This window comes from Mesocricetus auratus, unplaced genomic scaffold, assembly GCF_017639785.1.
Source record: "Mesocricetus auratus isolate SY011 unplaced genomic scaffold, BCM_Maur_2.0 Super-Scaffold_100010, whole genome shotgun sequence".
NCBI lineage: Eukaryota > Metazoa > Chordata > Mammalia > Rodentia > Cricetidae > Mesocricetus > Mesocricetus auratus.
Window position 1 is genome coordinate 7218682 of NW_024429194.1, and position 15662 is coordinate 7234343.

Genomic DNA, 15662 nt, shown 5'->3' on the forward strand with positions numbered 1-15662 from the left:
CCCGCCACACTCAACTCTCAGTTACTGCCATGACTTATGGGCATTGAGACTAGTGAGGGGAACCCCTTGCTTCATCCCTTTCAGATGTGTTTGTTTCTAGTTAATTGTGTTGTAGAGATGTAAAATCATGTGCTTCCTAAAGAAGCAAACAATTGGGGAGCAGCAAAGGGTGTAAGATGGTCTACTGAGTGAACTAATAACTCACAGTGAAACATGCACTTGAGAATAAAACTTTGCATCTCCAGGCTTGAACTGAGCACTTTGTCAATTACCCCACTTTTGTGAAGTAGTTACTTTTCTCGTGGTAAGCATTAGGCAGGCCTGTGTGTTTCTGTTTCCTGGCGTCTGCAGTGAATGCCTCATTGTGCTTTTCTGGAAGCCTTTGTCATAGACAGTTTCCTAACATTCAGTCAAACTTTATTGGACAAGGTTGGAGAGTTTTCTCAATCCGGATTTCAAAGTATGGCATCCCAAAGTTTTAAAAAGAGCATGATGTTTAAGATTTAAATGAACAGGGTCAATGGTGACTCAGGGTTAAGGAGTCTTGCTGCCACCTTGAAGGCAGATGTTCAATCCATGAAAACACACTCTAAACACAAGTAAATGAAACAAAAATTCACATAAAATACGCTTTTATCATAATTGTCTTTGACAAATAAAAAACAAAAGCATAAACTTAGTTTTTAAAAGACCTTTCAATTTTTTTGGAGTTAATGATACAGGCTTATCGTTTTTCTATTTGACATCTTAGGTTTTTTTTATCTTCTGCCTTCAAATTAATTGCTGTGTAAACTAGATTGTATAATCTGTGTTGGTTTTTCAGACAAAAGCAAATGGGTCTGTCTTTACATCTCATAGCCTGCTTTAAAAATGAGGATCTGCTTACAGAGCTAGCTCAGCTGAGTTGCGAGTCCTTGTCTTTGCTGAGTACAGAACCAAATATCTAAGACACGGCTTTGTGTCTAGATAGCAGATGTGACAGTACTTCACAGGTATCGGGGAAGCGTTAAGTGCTGTCCATCAGCTTTCAGTGTCTTTGGATACAGAGACTTTCACAGTTGGCCTTGTGAATATGAAGACCACTGGGGAACTGTGTTAGGTGTGTGGCGTGGTTGGCAAGGTGGCTCTGGGTGGAGATGCTTGTTTTGCCAAGCCCGAGGACCCGAGTTCGGTTCCTGGTACCCACCTAACGGGAGGAGAGCTTCAGTCCCAAAACACCTTCTCATCTGCACGCAGCCACTGTGGTGTGCACTTGCTCATGTGCACGGCACATAAATGCAGTCAAAATGAAAAAGATTAACATCATATGGTTGAAATTATCAAAAGATGAATAGAGACAATTCTTATTTTCTGTAGAAAATGGGATCGAGATTATATTAATTTAGTCTTCAGTTCTGCTTTTGATGTGACTCAAGTTTTAATTCTCTCTTTTAACCTTACAGGCCCCTTCACAGATGTAGTCACTACAAACCTTAAATTGCGAAATCCATCGGATAGAAAAGTGTGTTTTAAGGTGAAGACCACAGCACCTCGTCGGTACTGTGTGCGGCCCAACAGTGGAATCATTGACCCAGGGTCAATTGTGACTGTTTCAGGTAGCGGCCGTTCATGCCTAGACTTTTGCAGTTTTGAATGTTGACATTTCATGACTGTTTGATTTAGAGTGTTTTCATCTGTTTGTACCTGGCTTCAGTTTTTGTTTAAAGGTGTTCTTTGGGTACCCTGCCATAGAAACATGCAAACATTTATTGCAACTTTCTCACTCTCATTTTGTATGTAGGCACATGATAGATCTCATCTCTCCTTTACTTCCATAGCTCACCACCATATTTATTCCGCGTTCTTACTAGCTTATATTTGAAAACGGCACTGTTTCGCTATAAAATCTTGCAGCCACAGAAGTGTTTTGACTTTTGACTTAAGAACGTGTACCTGTTTTGGCCTACTTATAAAATCAGATGAGCACTGTGCCTTCAGTGTGAGCGCCAGCGGGTCTGACCTTGACACTGCTCTGCTCATAATCTCTCATAGCGGTTCCTTTGCGTCTGCACCATTTATTCCTGCTGTGGAGTCTGCTGGTGCTATGGAAATGTCCTCTGTAAAGTGTTCTTTCCTTTCCTGGGCAGACCTTCTGACCGCTTAACAACATCTGCAACATCTGCATCATTGCAAGATAGGCAGCAAGCCTGAGGATGTGTGGCTCCATGTAGCTTACTTGTGAGAGCCTCTCTCACAATAGTTCTCAATTCCCGCTTTTCTTAATTACAAAGGGAGCAGGAAAACACATGGATTCTCTGTCATGTCAGATCATGGGGCTCAGTTTGGGGAGCATGGCAGAGAAATGCATATATTAAAAACCCACTGATTCCTGATAACACTTTGAAAATTTTAAGATCTCAAATTATATAAGGCCTGTTGGGAATATTTAGAAGTAGAACACAACTGCTGCAAAGATGCCATGCACATTCTTAGTAATAACTAATTTATTGTTTATTATCTGGCTTGCATTTGTGTCACATGGATTTGGCAGATAACAAAAGTGAACTTAATAATTGAAAGTTACAAAGTTGATTGTGCATCTTTAGAATGAATAATATATTTGAGTTTTTGAACCTATCTTTATTTCTTTAAATTTATGTGTTACTGAGATAATAGGAGATAAAATGTCAAGGATAATGTGTCCTTTCTTTCTATTTAGTAATGCTGCAGCCGTTCGATTATGATCCAAATGAAAAGAGTAAACATAAGTTCATGGTACAGACGATTTTTGCTCCACCAAATATTTCAGATATGGAAGCTGTGGTAAGTAACTGTGGAAGTACAGAAATTATTTGCAGATGGTAGTTTAAACTTTGGGTTTGCTTATCTCTCTAAAATCCTGGTTTCCTTACCAGAAATTAAATATCTGTAAATCTGTTTGGAACAAAATTTAAAGAAAAGTCTTAAAATATGTTTTCTTCGAAACCATTTATTTAGAAATGCTACCACGAAGAAGAAAGTCATGCGTATTGCTAATGACGTTGCCATTCTTTTCATTATATTTTTATTTGTTTTATTGCCTATGTGAGGAGGCGTGTGGGGGTCAGAGGGCAGCCACAGCCCCTCTCTCATCACGTGCTTGTTTGTGTTTCTTTAAGTGGAAAGAGGCAAAACCTGATGAATTAATGGATTCTAAACTGAGATGTGTGTTTGAACTGCCGAATGAAAATGATAAACTGGTAAGTAGGAGTCGCCAGACAGTTGGCTATCAGCACCGAGTTTGGACTTCGGTGGCGAGTGTCGTGAGACTTAAGTCTAAAAAGCTTGGTAACGCTGTTTGCCTTTCATAGCTTTTTGTTTGACAAAGAAAAAATAAATCTTAATTTTGGGTTCAAATTGCAGAGAATGCTCTCAAATCTTATTTTTTTAGAGTAAGATAGGCATACATAAATATAATTATGAAAGATTAGATTAGAACCTCTTTTTGAGTAACTATTAACATTCTTGGGATTAAATAATTTATAAGAATAAATAAGTGGTTTTTTTTTCAGTTTAGCCTTTGTCAAGTATTTTGAGTATTTTTGTTTTTTTAATCAAAATCAATTTTATTTTTTAGTAAATAGTGTGTTTCTTGATTAATATTAAGAAGTTATGCTTTTGTGGCCTGAAAGATAGATGCATTTAGTAAGAGCGGACCTACTGTAGTCTGTAAGGTGGGCATGGTTACCTTATTCCTATCTTCTTTTTGGTTTGTTTAAGAGTTTTACTGTACAAGTCTGATTGCCTTGCCTTCGTGTGTGTCTGTACCTCTTGTGCTGGTGCCCTCTGACCAGAAGAGGGCGTAGGATCCCCTGGAACAGAGTTCCAGCCTGCTGTGAGCTGCCCTGTGGGTGGGTGCCGGGGATGGAGCCCAGGTCCTCTGGAACAGCAGCCAGTGCTCTTAATCACTGGGCTGTTTTTCCTGTGGTTTGTAGGAGGGATTGTTTTTATGTGTGTTGAAATATGTAAAAGAATGGGGGTAGTAGATAAACTTGGTATAATACAGTTTATAGTCTGACATGACTCTTGCTTTGCTCTAGGGACACATTTGCTCTGTTCAAAAGTAAACTATTTAAGAAAGCTAAAGTGAAGATGCTATTGTTCATTAGGTACTGGGCAAATGACTCACTGAATTCTCAACATAGAATCTGAATTCTAACTGCCAAGAGTGAAAATTGTGGTGTGTGTACTTTCCATATTTCCTTTTTATTTTGTGTTGACTCAAAAATGTTAACATTTATCTAACAACAACAAGAAGTAGTAAGTTTAGTTTGATTGACATTACTTTGAAATTACATTTGGATTTTATTTCACTTTAGGCTTTTAAAAAAACCATTAATAGTTTATTAGACACAGATCTGCTTATCTTTCATCGGGTTTCCATTATACTCTGGATATTGGACAAGTTAAGAATGAAAAATTAAGTCTGAGGAAGTTAGAGCCTAGGTACTGATGTGATTCAAAGAGGTTCTTGTTGCTTTAAACCAGCAAGAAATGGATGGGCAGTGGAGCCCTCCAGACCACGAGGAAGAGAGGTGTGGGCATAAGAGAAGGCAGTCCACAGCTATGGGAGAAACCCCTGGGCACCCATTTGCCCCTTGGCCAGATATTAAATGAGGTAGTTCTCCCGGTTCCTGCTTCTCTGCTGTGGTAGTAATGCCAGTGTTTCCCACCACGGTCAGATCCCGGGCCTCCATAAGTTAGTAGTAGAGTGTCTTCCTGTTATTTGGACCGCTTGTATTTGTTGTGTATTAAATTGGAGTATCTGCTTTAGAACCAGAAAATACGACACAAGGTTGGCAAGAGGAGTGAGTATACACTGAGTACATGACCAGCTTTTATAATTGTGGGTCACAAGCCCTGGATTTCCCTTCTTTACTGCTCTTGTCCCAGCTTCCCCATGCTAACCATCCTAGACTTGGGATTTTATTTATTAACGTGTATTTCTTTAAGGGCTTAAAGACAGACCCACAGAAGAATTCTAATGTGTTGATGTTACTATGCCTTTAAATTTTAATGTATTCACATTTATTAAGCTATCCAAATAGCATTCAGATGTGTTCATCTAATGTCCCTAAAATGTCCCTTTTTTTGTAGTTTGTTGAATTGAGGTGAAAAGGAAGTCCAAATACTACAGATGATTTATTTCTTTAAGTTAGTAGTTTCCTCTTTTTTTTCTCTTCCAGAAGTAATAAATGAACTAGGTTTGCCTACAAACTTTGCTGCATGCTAAGTTTTTTTTTAAAGATTTTTAATTATTTGTGTGTACATGTTTGCCATGTGTTGTGGGTACTTGATGTGTAGAAGTCAGAATAGGGTGTTGGATCCCCTGGAGCTAGAGTTATAGGCAGTCGTGAACCCCTTGATGCTGGGGTCTGACCTTGAGTCCTATGGAGGAGGAGCGGCTGTTCTTAACTGCTGACACATCTTATTGGTCCCCACATGATGGTTTGTACCATCGCTTTCTTGTATCTTGTTTCTTGGTCTAATATTCCTTACTGCAAGTTGGAGCCTAGAAGCTTGATGGAATTGAGATTTGTTTTTGGTGGTGGTTGTAGATAAAGTACATAGCCTTAAAGGGCAGCATTTAGGTGAGTCAGTTTCATCCAGGGATGGTTTGCTTGTTCTCTACTTACAAGAAGCTAGTGCTCACCCTACACTTGACATTTAATACAGTTTATGAAGGCAGGTTAAATGGCTGAGTCTTTTTGTTACTTACTCCCCCCCCATTTTGAAAGACAAAGTCTCTATGTAGCCCTGGCTGTCCTGGAACTCACTGTGTAGACCAGACTGGCAAAGACCGTCTTGCGGTGACTGTGCCCAGCTTTTAGTTTTTTTTTTAATACATATTTTGAAAATGTCATACATGTATCCAGTGTGTTCTGATCATAATTACCCCTCTTCCTCTTGGGCCTTCCTGTGTGCTCCTTTTTCAACTTCATGGTTGTGTCCCCTTACAAGTCACCTCTGCTGTGGTGAAGTATAAGCTTCCCCTCTCCTGCCTGTCTTGCTTGCAGTATAATTACATATTGTGGATTACTGTATATACAGCAGTGTATACAGTTCATGCCTTAGGAGCTGGGGAGATGGCTTGCTTGCTGCAGTACTTTCGGGTGCTAGGACCTGAGTTTGAGTCCAGCATTCATGTAAGAAGCAAAGAAGTGCTGTGTGCGTCTGTAACTTCAGCACCGAGGTCTCTCCCCACTCCCACTGCAGGGGACCCAGATTCCTGGAGCTCACTGACTCCATCCTTGCCAAAGTGGTGAAGCCCAGGTCCAGGAAGAGACCTTGGAAAAATAGACACCAACCTCAACCGAAGGCTTGCATATGAACTTGTAAATCTACACCACCCCCCGGGTCTCGGTCTCGGTCTCGGTCTCGGTCTCGGTCTCGGTCTCGGTCTCGGTCTCGGTCTCGGTCTCGGTCTCGGTCTCGGTCTCGGTCTCGGTCTCGGTCTCGGTCTCGGTCTCGGTCTCGGTCTCGGTCTCGGTCTCGGTCTCGGTCTCGGTCTCGGTCTCTCTCTCTCTCTCTCTCTCTCTCTCTCTCTCTCTCTCTCTCTCTCTCTCTCTCTCCTCTCTCTCTCTCTCTCTCTCTCTCTCTCTCTCTCTCACACACACAAATTAAATAAGCATTTGTGTTGTAACCTCATACATGCAGTTACTACATTATTCTTATTTGGTTGTTTAGGCTCTTTAGGCTGTTTCTTGAGCCAATTTGACCCAAGTAACCACTAGTAACTTTAATTTTTAATTAGATTACACACAGGATAGGTCTCGTTGTTATAATTTCATAAGTGTACACTATGTATTTTGAACATACTCTTCCCATTACCCTCTGCTTTCTTCTGCCACTCATCAATCCTTTTCTTTCCCAGCTGTCTTCCTTCTGCTTTCTTGCTTTACGGGAGGATGGGTGGGTGCCAGTTAGTTTACAGGGCTGTGCTCCCCTTGCTAATGGTGAATGAAGAAAAACACTTCTCCTCCATCCAGCAGCAGTTAACTGAGTGTAAACCCTGGGTTGGATGGGGTGGGGCTGCATGAGCTCTGCGGCTTCCCTTGACAGGGTTTGGCAGGCTCAGTCTCGGGATCTCTCATGTGTGGAGGTAGTCACAGCTGCTGTGAATTGAAGAGCGTCACACTGCACTCCCGTTGCAGCATTACCATTTTTCTTTTCCCATATGCTTCTCTTAGAGCTGTGGAGGGGATTGTCTGTGTCCTGTAGGGATTAGCATTTGGCAGTCACATATTATTAGTATTTTGACCAGTTACAAGTCTTTTTGTCACTACCGATTTAGGAAGTGTATGCCTTCGTGTTTGTCTGCACTGTGTGTTTTTTGTTATCCACAGAGTCCAGACAGAAGAGGGCATTCTGTCCCCTGGAACTAGAGTTACAGGTGGTTGTAAGCTACCGTGGAGTGCTAGGAATCTGCTTGGGCTACTCTTGGGTCCTCTGCAAGGGCAGCCAGTGTTCTTAACCAGCTCACTAGGAACCTTTTCTGATGTGATATGGCCAAGATTTTTCCAGGCCCAGACTTAGAACCATTCCTTAAACTTTGGAAGTGGTAACAGGAGCATTGCTATGAGTTCCAGGTCAGCCTGTGCTACAGAGTAGTTAAGACCATGTCTTATAAAACTAAACCAAACCAAACTCTGGGTTCTTTGGGTTAGGATGAGTCTGTCACTAGATTGGCAGTGACTTTTAAGACAAGGTTTTACTGTGTAGCAGCAAACCCTTATGTAGACCTCCTGAAGTACCGTCTTGACATCACTATAGAAATGGTTTGTAACTCTGATGGCCCTTTGCCTTGCTGATACATTTTTGTTTTGTTTTGTTGTTTTGGAGGACAGGGTCTCTGCCCCAGGAAGTCACTGTATGTGTAAGCTATCCTCAGACTTGTGGCAGTCCTGTCTTGGCATCTTAAGTGCTTGTCTTTTAGGAGTGAGCTCTTACGATAGTTGGTGGGTGTTTTTACATATTTATAATTCCCATTTCAATATTCACATATAAGATGAGATGTGGTAGGGATGTAGCTTAGTGAGTAGGTGGCAGGTTTAGCATACCAGAAGCCCTGGACTAGATCCCAGCTGGCCTGGAATCCCAGCTATTCCATAGGTTGAAACTGGAGGACAGTTCATTTCTGGAAGTGTTCTGAAAAATACTTTAGGAAAAATGGTTCTCTGTTCAAGCTCTGCTGTTGCTGCTCACCTGCAGATTCTACTGGAAAGGTTAATTAGTGTGCTCTATAAGGGGTTCAGTTCTATTAGGTTGCAGGTATGTCCTTCTGTCGTGTTCAGTTTAATGGTGTATATCATCTTTACGAAAACTGAAACCTCAGATCACTTGATGTAAAGTCTTGATGGTAGAAGAAAATGGAAAGTTTTTTGTTACTTAAACCTTGTTTTAGCTAGCTAGAAGTACACACAAAACACCTTGTATTACTCTGTGGTAGTTAGAGTTTGCTGATTTTGTTCAGTTCAGTAGTATGTATCAAAAAGAAAGGTGAATTGATGAAGGTGCTAAAAGTCAGTGTCTTGACATTAGCTTCTTTGTACCTTTTTGCTAAAATTACCTACCCCTTTCTGCATGTTTATCTTAGGTTTAATATGAAATTTGTGTTTTTTGGAAGTTTAGGCATTGGATAATCCGATGTCTAGATGAGTTTCGTCAGTTTGCTTCAGGTATGGTTTTGTTAATCATGTCTTGCACAAACTAAGTACATTTCCAAATGTGCAACGTCAGCAAGAACATTAGGAAAAGTGTGCTGGTAGTATACAGTTATTAGAATGCACAGTATAGAACCTGATAGTTTCCATTAGTAATTACTCTTGTGACACAGTGAATTGACTTACTTTTACTTAGTCAGTGGGGCTGGAAACTGAACTCTGGTCCTGCAGCGTGCAGCACCCCCCCCCCCCCAAAGACACACCTTGCGGCTGGTATATGTGCTGACTTAACAAGCAAAGTATGGTGTGGTTTTCTAATTAAGTTGCCCGTAGCAGCTGCAGCTGAGTATGGTGGAATTTGTATCATCCTTGTTTAGTGTATGAAAGTGGGAGCCTGTGTAGAATTCCCTACCCTTTGCTCTGCGTATGTACAATGTGAGCTAATTGCCGGCACCTGTCTCACTGACAGCCACCAACCACACTCGCCTCAGTTACTGGTAGTATTTTTAAGGATGGAATGAGCCTATATTGTTTTTATAACCTATTCGGTCTGAATTTGAGTTTTAAAAACATTAAAAGCCTTAATAAGCCTACTTGATTATTTTCCACATTAATTAGATGTATATATTTAGTGTAATTGTTCTCTACATAACATCTGGTAGCAAAATACTTTCTGCAAAAACTGATGCATTCATGACAAGGGGACTGAACGGAGCAGGGGCTCAGAAGCCTTTTGTCAAGGCTTCTATTTCAGAGTACACGCTGCTGCTTCTGTTGAGACACAGTAGAGCGACGTCTATTACATATTATTTTGTGCCGTCCTTTTTGAGTTACGTTTTAACTATACCAAGAGAATTTGAAAGGTAAGTAGGGAACTGTGGAGTTAGGTATGCTAACCAGAGTGTTGCACCGATCTTTGAGTTTTTAATGGCCTGGTGTGTGTTTGAGAGGTAACAGGGTCCCTAAGTATAAAAGAAGTTTACAAGATCATTAGCGGTTTTTAGTTTTCAAGGGAAAAATTTTCACGTCAAGTCTTATTAAAGGCAAGAGAACATGAAACTGAATATTTTTCAGATAATGACAAGTATGAGGTTTTTTTAAAAGTATATACATTTAAGTGAAGGCATGCAAAAGGCCATACCTAGTTTTGTGTGAGCTAGTTCAGAAAGTTTTTTATTTTTTTGCTTTGATGTTCTGTTTCTTATGGATTTTTTATGGAATAAGATGTCAATGCTTTACAAGCTAAAGCTATTTGTGTTAGCCATTCCCAGTGTCATACGGGAGAAATCAGTTTGTATGAATCTGAGAATATTTTTCCCATGCTACCTCAGGGTAAAACTCCATCAGGGATTGCTTCAGCTGTCACTTCAATCAGCAGTGTTAGCAACACAGTTGCAACACCTGCCAGTTATCGCATAAAGAATATTCCCAGGGAAATATAAGACGTGAAGCAAGTTTGTCATAGTAGCTAACAGAAGCAGGAGTCTACTAATGTTAGTAAGTTAATGTAGATACCTTACCTAAGCAGAGAAGTAATAGTGAGTGCCTTAAAGTTAGAAATTTAGAAAGCCTTTTTGAGGCAAGATCTCATGTTGCCTAGATTGGCCTCATTGTGAAGCCAAGGCTGACCTTGAAGTTCTCACCCTTCTGCCTCCACTTAGAAGTGCTGAGCCTGCAGCTGTGAGCCGCTGCTCCTGGTCTGTGTTGGGGATAGAGCCCAGGGCTTCCTGCACGCAGGCAGCCTGCTGAGTGAGAGCCGCCCCAGCGTTTGCCTTGACCGAGTTACAGTAGGACTGAAAGGTACAGGGACAGCTCTGCTCTGAAACAGTGGTCAGTAGAGCCACAGTTGTCATGCTGGACATAAAGTGAGCACTGCTGAGCTGGCGTGATTTTCCCTTGAATGAGATTTGGGAGCATATGCTGAAAACTGAATGTGCAGCTTGTTTGAGTTAGCCTGGTAGATCTGCAGTAAATAGTAAGGGTGGGGGCTGGCAGACACTGCTTCTCCACAAGCGTTTGTGTTTGCAGAAAGGAAACACAGGAATAGTAACCTTTATTTACCTGCAATGCCCTGGGATTTAAAAAAAAATCTCTGACTAAAAAATGAGGCCGTAATTTAACTCTGTGCGGTATATGCTTGAATGCTAATAATTTAGGGTAACTGAGTCTGTTGGTAAAATGGGTTCTGATAATTCTTTTTAGCGTTTATTACTTACTGGAAAGTTCAGAAATGTTATAATTAAGATTAATAGTTAAATGCTATATGTTCTTGTACTTTGATTTGGCTTAGAAGAGGATATACATAAAATAAGGCTTTAAGAATTCTTAAATTTCCCTGGGCGTTGGTGGCACATGAGTTTAATCCCAGCACTTGGGAGACAGAGACAGGCGGATCTCTGAGTTTGAGACCAGACTGGTCTACACGAGCTAGTTCCAGGACAGCCTCCAAAGCCACAGAGAAACTCTCTTGAAAAACAAAATTCTTTAATTTCATTTTTGTGTGTGGTGCTTTGCCTACATGTCATATATGTGCACCACCTGTGCCTTGTGTCAGTGGAGGTGGGGAGGGCATCACATCTCCTGGAGCCAGTTACAGATGCTTGTGAACCACCATGTTGGTGCTAGGAATCAGATCCAGGTCTTGGGGAAGAACAGCCAATTTTTTTTTTTAAACAGCTGGACCATTTCTAGCCCGCTAATAAGGCTTTAAAAATACCTTTTATTATCTGAGTGTGTTATGCAGTTGATGTACACCTTTAATCCTAGCACTGGGGAGACAGAGGCAGGCAGAGAGCTGCTGTGAGTTCAGGGCCAGTCTGGTTTATATAGCTAGTTGCAGGTTAGTTAGGGCTGCGTGGTGAGACCTGTCTCACACGAACAAACATACCTTTTATCTATAGTTCTAATTCTTTTTGGCCTTATATTTGGAATTATTTATTTTTGTAATCATGGACCTAGAGAAACCATGCATTTGCTGTTAGATTAGGAAGAACAAGAAAAAACATTCAGAGAGCATTATTGTTCAGATACTTCAATTCACAGATTAAAGCTTTAATTCTGACAGCATAGCCGTATTTTTCCGCTGTATACCATCTTTATGAATTGACGCCTTTTACTCAACACGTGCTATGAAAATGTCCCTAGTCCCCGTCTTCACAGAGCTCATGCAAATGCTTGTTCTGCCATAGATCTGACCTCCACTTTCTGAGTTTAGTCCCTAGCTCCTTTCTATAACAGCCCCTACAAAGTTATCAAAGTAGAAGTCCTTATGGGGCTACTGCAGGTAGGCAAAAGAATATAATAGTGGAGAATGTATGACACGCAGTCTTGACATTTTAGTTTATTCTCACCTGAGGATTTAAGGTAACGTCACAGCATGTTTTATTTTATTTTTTAGTTGACTTATTTCATGGTCCTAGTCCCCTATCTGCTGGGATTAAAGGCGAGCATTACACCCCACATAAATTTTTTGGGACTTTAATAAGTTTTTTAAAGTTATTAGAATTCCCCTCTCTTCACTATTAGCTTCATATATACCATTCTGTAGTCAGCACTGGGCCAACAGTGTGATGTTTTGCTCCAGTACTGGGGTTGAGCTTATGACCTTATGTGTGTGAGGCAAATGCCCTGCTGTCCAGCACTGCCTTCGTTGTTAAACAACACTCAAGGACTCTGTCTGTTGTTGAATCCTGCCTGCTTTACAGAGGGAACACAGCTTTCCTGTTTGAAATACAGGTTGGATTGTGCAAGGTGGGGTGTGAAAACTCAGTTTGAAGTGAATTTTAATTATTGTCAGAAAATAGAATAAATATTTTAACAAAGCATAATCAGGTACAGATTTTTTTATGCTAGAAATGGACTTGGTTGGGCATTGGAGAGTTTGTGGTGAAGAATTGTCAGTGAGAGAAGCTCAGAGCAGATTTAGGTAATTAAGTATCTCTTCAACCCTGAAATCTGGGAAGATCTGCCGGGAAGTCAGGTAGCCAGTGTTGTGCGTTAGAACCCCTTATTGCCGTCATCGTATTTTCCTGGACTGAGTATTTTTGGCCAAAGCGTGTGTTTAGGGGAAAATAACAGAAATGCCTCTTCTCCTACTTGGGATTCTGGATGAAAGAATGTGAAAGATCAATTATTATGATGCTGTGTTAAGGTAAGTCCCAAGAGTACAGGGGGAGAGGAAGCAGGCTGCTTATTTTGATTTATCTAACTTCTGGTAGTTTGTGGCATTCTCCATTGAAAATTATCTATAGATGACCATATTTGGTACTAGTAATTAGTTGAAACTTGTCACCTGTAGGACGTTTTTAGAAAAGATGTGGAGTTTAGATTTTTGTTAGTTAAAATCCATAAATGTCTTAGTTAAAGATTCCCAATGTCCTTGAAATACAGAACGATACGGAGCCCAGCAAAGCTGTTCCCCTGAACGCATCCAAACAAGACGGACCCCTGCCAAAGCCGCATAGCGCCTCCCTCAGCGACACGGAGACCAGGAAGCTGATGGAGGAGTGCAAGAGACTTCAGGGGGAGGTGATGAAGCTGTCAGAGGAGAACCGGCACCTCAGGGTAAGTTCTCCTGCCGCAGGGAAGGCACAAGAGCGGCTTTCAGAAACATAACGTGGGGCCGTGTGGAGTGTTTCAGTAAGAAGGAGCAGTTCGTTCTTTTACACGGAGTAAGGAAGACACTACTTAACCAAAGAGCAATTTTCAGTCTAATTGAGAGCTTCCTGCAGTCTGAGCCATGGTAACTTTTCACACATATCTTGATGTTCTCCATGGTCCTTAACATTGTCTACCACAAAATAAGTCCTTGTGTGTCTGCCACATGGCTTTCCAAGTTGTACTGAATTAGTGACCCTACTAAGTGTAGTGTACTATTGGTAGTCTTTTGGCTGTAACCAATTTACAACACCACAGGACACATCCATTGGAAGTAAGCTTATGTGGTTTTATAGGAATACACACTTGAGCTTCTGTTTTGAGAGTCAGTGTTACTGAGGTGTAATTTACATCACATGTGTGCACGGGTTGTGATTGTTTAGGCAGGTTTATAGTTATTCAGCTATTACTTTAAACCTGTTGTAGACTTCTTCACAATCCCACAGGTTCCCAAGGTAGATAGCAGTTATTCTTGCTCCTATTCCTAGCCATACACATCTACTGATCTCCTTTCTATCTGTAGGAACTTTTAGCTTTGACATTCACCTGCATGTGTTACCTGTTTAAAAATGTGTCTTGTGTATTTCCCCCAGGATGAAGGCTTGAGACTTAGAAAGGTAGCACACTCGGATAAACCGGGGTCCACCGCAGCTGCGTCCTTCAGAGACAACGTCACCAGCCCTCTTCCTTCTCTTCTGGTTGTAATCGCAGCCATTTTCATTGGATTCTTTCTAGGGAAATTCATCTTGTAGAGTGAAGCATGCAGAGTGCTATTTCTTTTTTTTCTCTCGACCAGAAAAAGATTTGTTTACCTACCATTTCATTGGTAGTATGGCCCGCGGTGACCATTTTTTTGTGTGTACAGCGTCATATAGGCTTTGCCTTTAATGATCTCTTACGGTTAGAAAACACAATAAGACAAACTGTTCGGCTACTGGACACATTGTACATTGTCAGATCATCACTAGCAGATGCCAGTTGCACATTCAGTCCTTTATGAAATTCATAAATAAAGAATTGTTCTTTCTTTGTGGTTTTAATAAGAGTTCAAGAATTGTTCAGTCTTGTAAATGTTATTTTAATAATCCCTTTAAATTTTATCTGTTGCTGTTACCTCTTGAAATATGATTTATTTAGATTGCTAATCTCACTCATTCAGGAAATGCCAAGAGGTTTTCTGTGGGGATCTGGTGCCTCTTACTGTGTAAATTCTCTCCTTACCTTTGCTAATATCATGGCAGAATTTTTCTTATCCCTTGTGAGGCAGTTTGTTGACTGAGTTTTTCATCCTTACAATCCTGTCCCATGGTATTTAACATAAAAAATAAAACTGTTAACAGATTCTTGCTCGGATAGCTTGTTTGTGTCTGCCATGTCATTGGGGTGGGCCGGGGCGGGGCGGGGCGGGGCGGGGGCGTGTCAGAAAGTCTACTCTTCAGAAATGGGACTTTATAATGCATTCATTTCTCTTGTAGGGAACTTTTGCCAGTGCTTCATTATTTGTGACTTGAAGGTTTCAGTCTGAGAAACAAATAGATACAATTTGAAGCTTAAATTGATTTGAAGAAATGTAAAAGTGCTATAATTGTAATGACTTTCATGTATGCCAGCTGATTGTGACTGTATCATTCTTTTTTCTCCTGAGACTGGGCTTTTCTGTAGCTTTGTAGCCTGCCCTGGAATTTGCTCTATACACCAGACTGGCCTTGAACTCCACCTGCCTCTGCTTCCCGAGTGCCAGGGTTAAAGGCTTGTGCCACCACTGCCTGGCTGGAGGATTTAGTTTTTGAAAATCAAAACTTTTTTTTTTCAAATTAGTCTGTTAACCGTGTGAAGCACAGTTACATTTCGAAAGATTGTGTGTGTGTGTGTAAGTGTAAATTATTCATACTGAGATAATTTTAGAATCAGAAAATACACGGTTTTCAACTGAGTATAGTTTATTACAGGTGAGTTAATGTTCTCAAAATAGGTGTTGGTTTTGTAAATGTGATTCTCTTGGAAAATAAAATGGCTTGTGGGGCTTAATGTATAGTGAAGTGTTACAGGTCTGTACATTTTATGGAAGAATGAAGTGCTCTCAAGTATTTAGTTGTCTTGAATTTCTCAGATTAAAATACTTATATATAATGTATTATACTCTATGGTAACTTTTCGTAATAAAAACCTAGGGACAGATACCAGGTTTCAAGCTGAAGATCAGAGAAGCAAAGCAGCCAGCTACTAGAGAGTTCTAATCTATCAATGCTCAGACCAAAAGGGGCATCTCCCTACTGCACTGCTCTCCCCCAAGCCTCAGAACCCTAGATACCTCCCATCCCCACC

At 40.8% G+C, this 15662-nt stretch overlaps 1 protein-coding gene across 1 annotated transcript in view; it reads left to right on the forward strand.

Moving 5' to 3' along the window:
* Positions 1–14690, forward strand: part of Vapa (VAMP associated protein A) — a 29807-nt gene extending 15117 nt beyond the window's left edge. The window contains exons 2-6 of the mRNA XM_040752936.1: positions 1443–1595; positions 2699–2802; positions 3138–3218; positions 13071–13244; positions 13931–14690. Of these exons, the coding sequence (XP_040608870.1) occupies positions 1443–1595; positions 2699–2802; positions 3138–3218; positions 13071–13244; positions 13931–14089 (671 nt within the window). The 3' untranslated portion in view covers positions 14090–14690. The remainder of the gene's footprint in view (positions 1–1442; positions 1596–2698; positions 2803–3137; positions 3219–13070; positions 13245–13930) is intronic.
* The last annotated feature ends 972 nt before the right edge of the window (positions 14691–15662 follow it).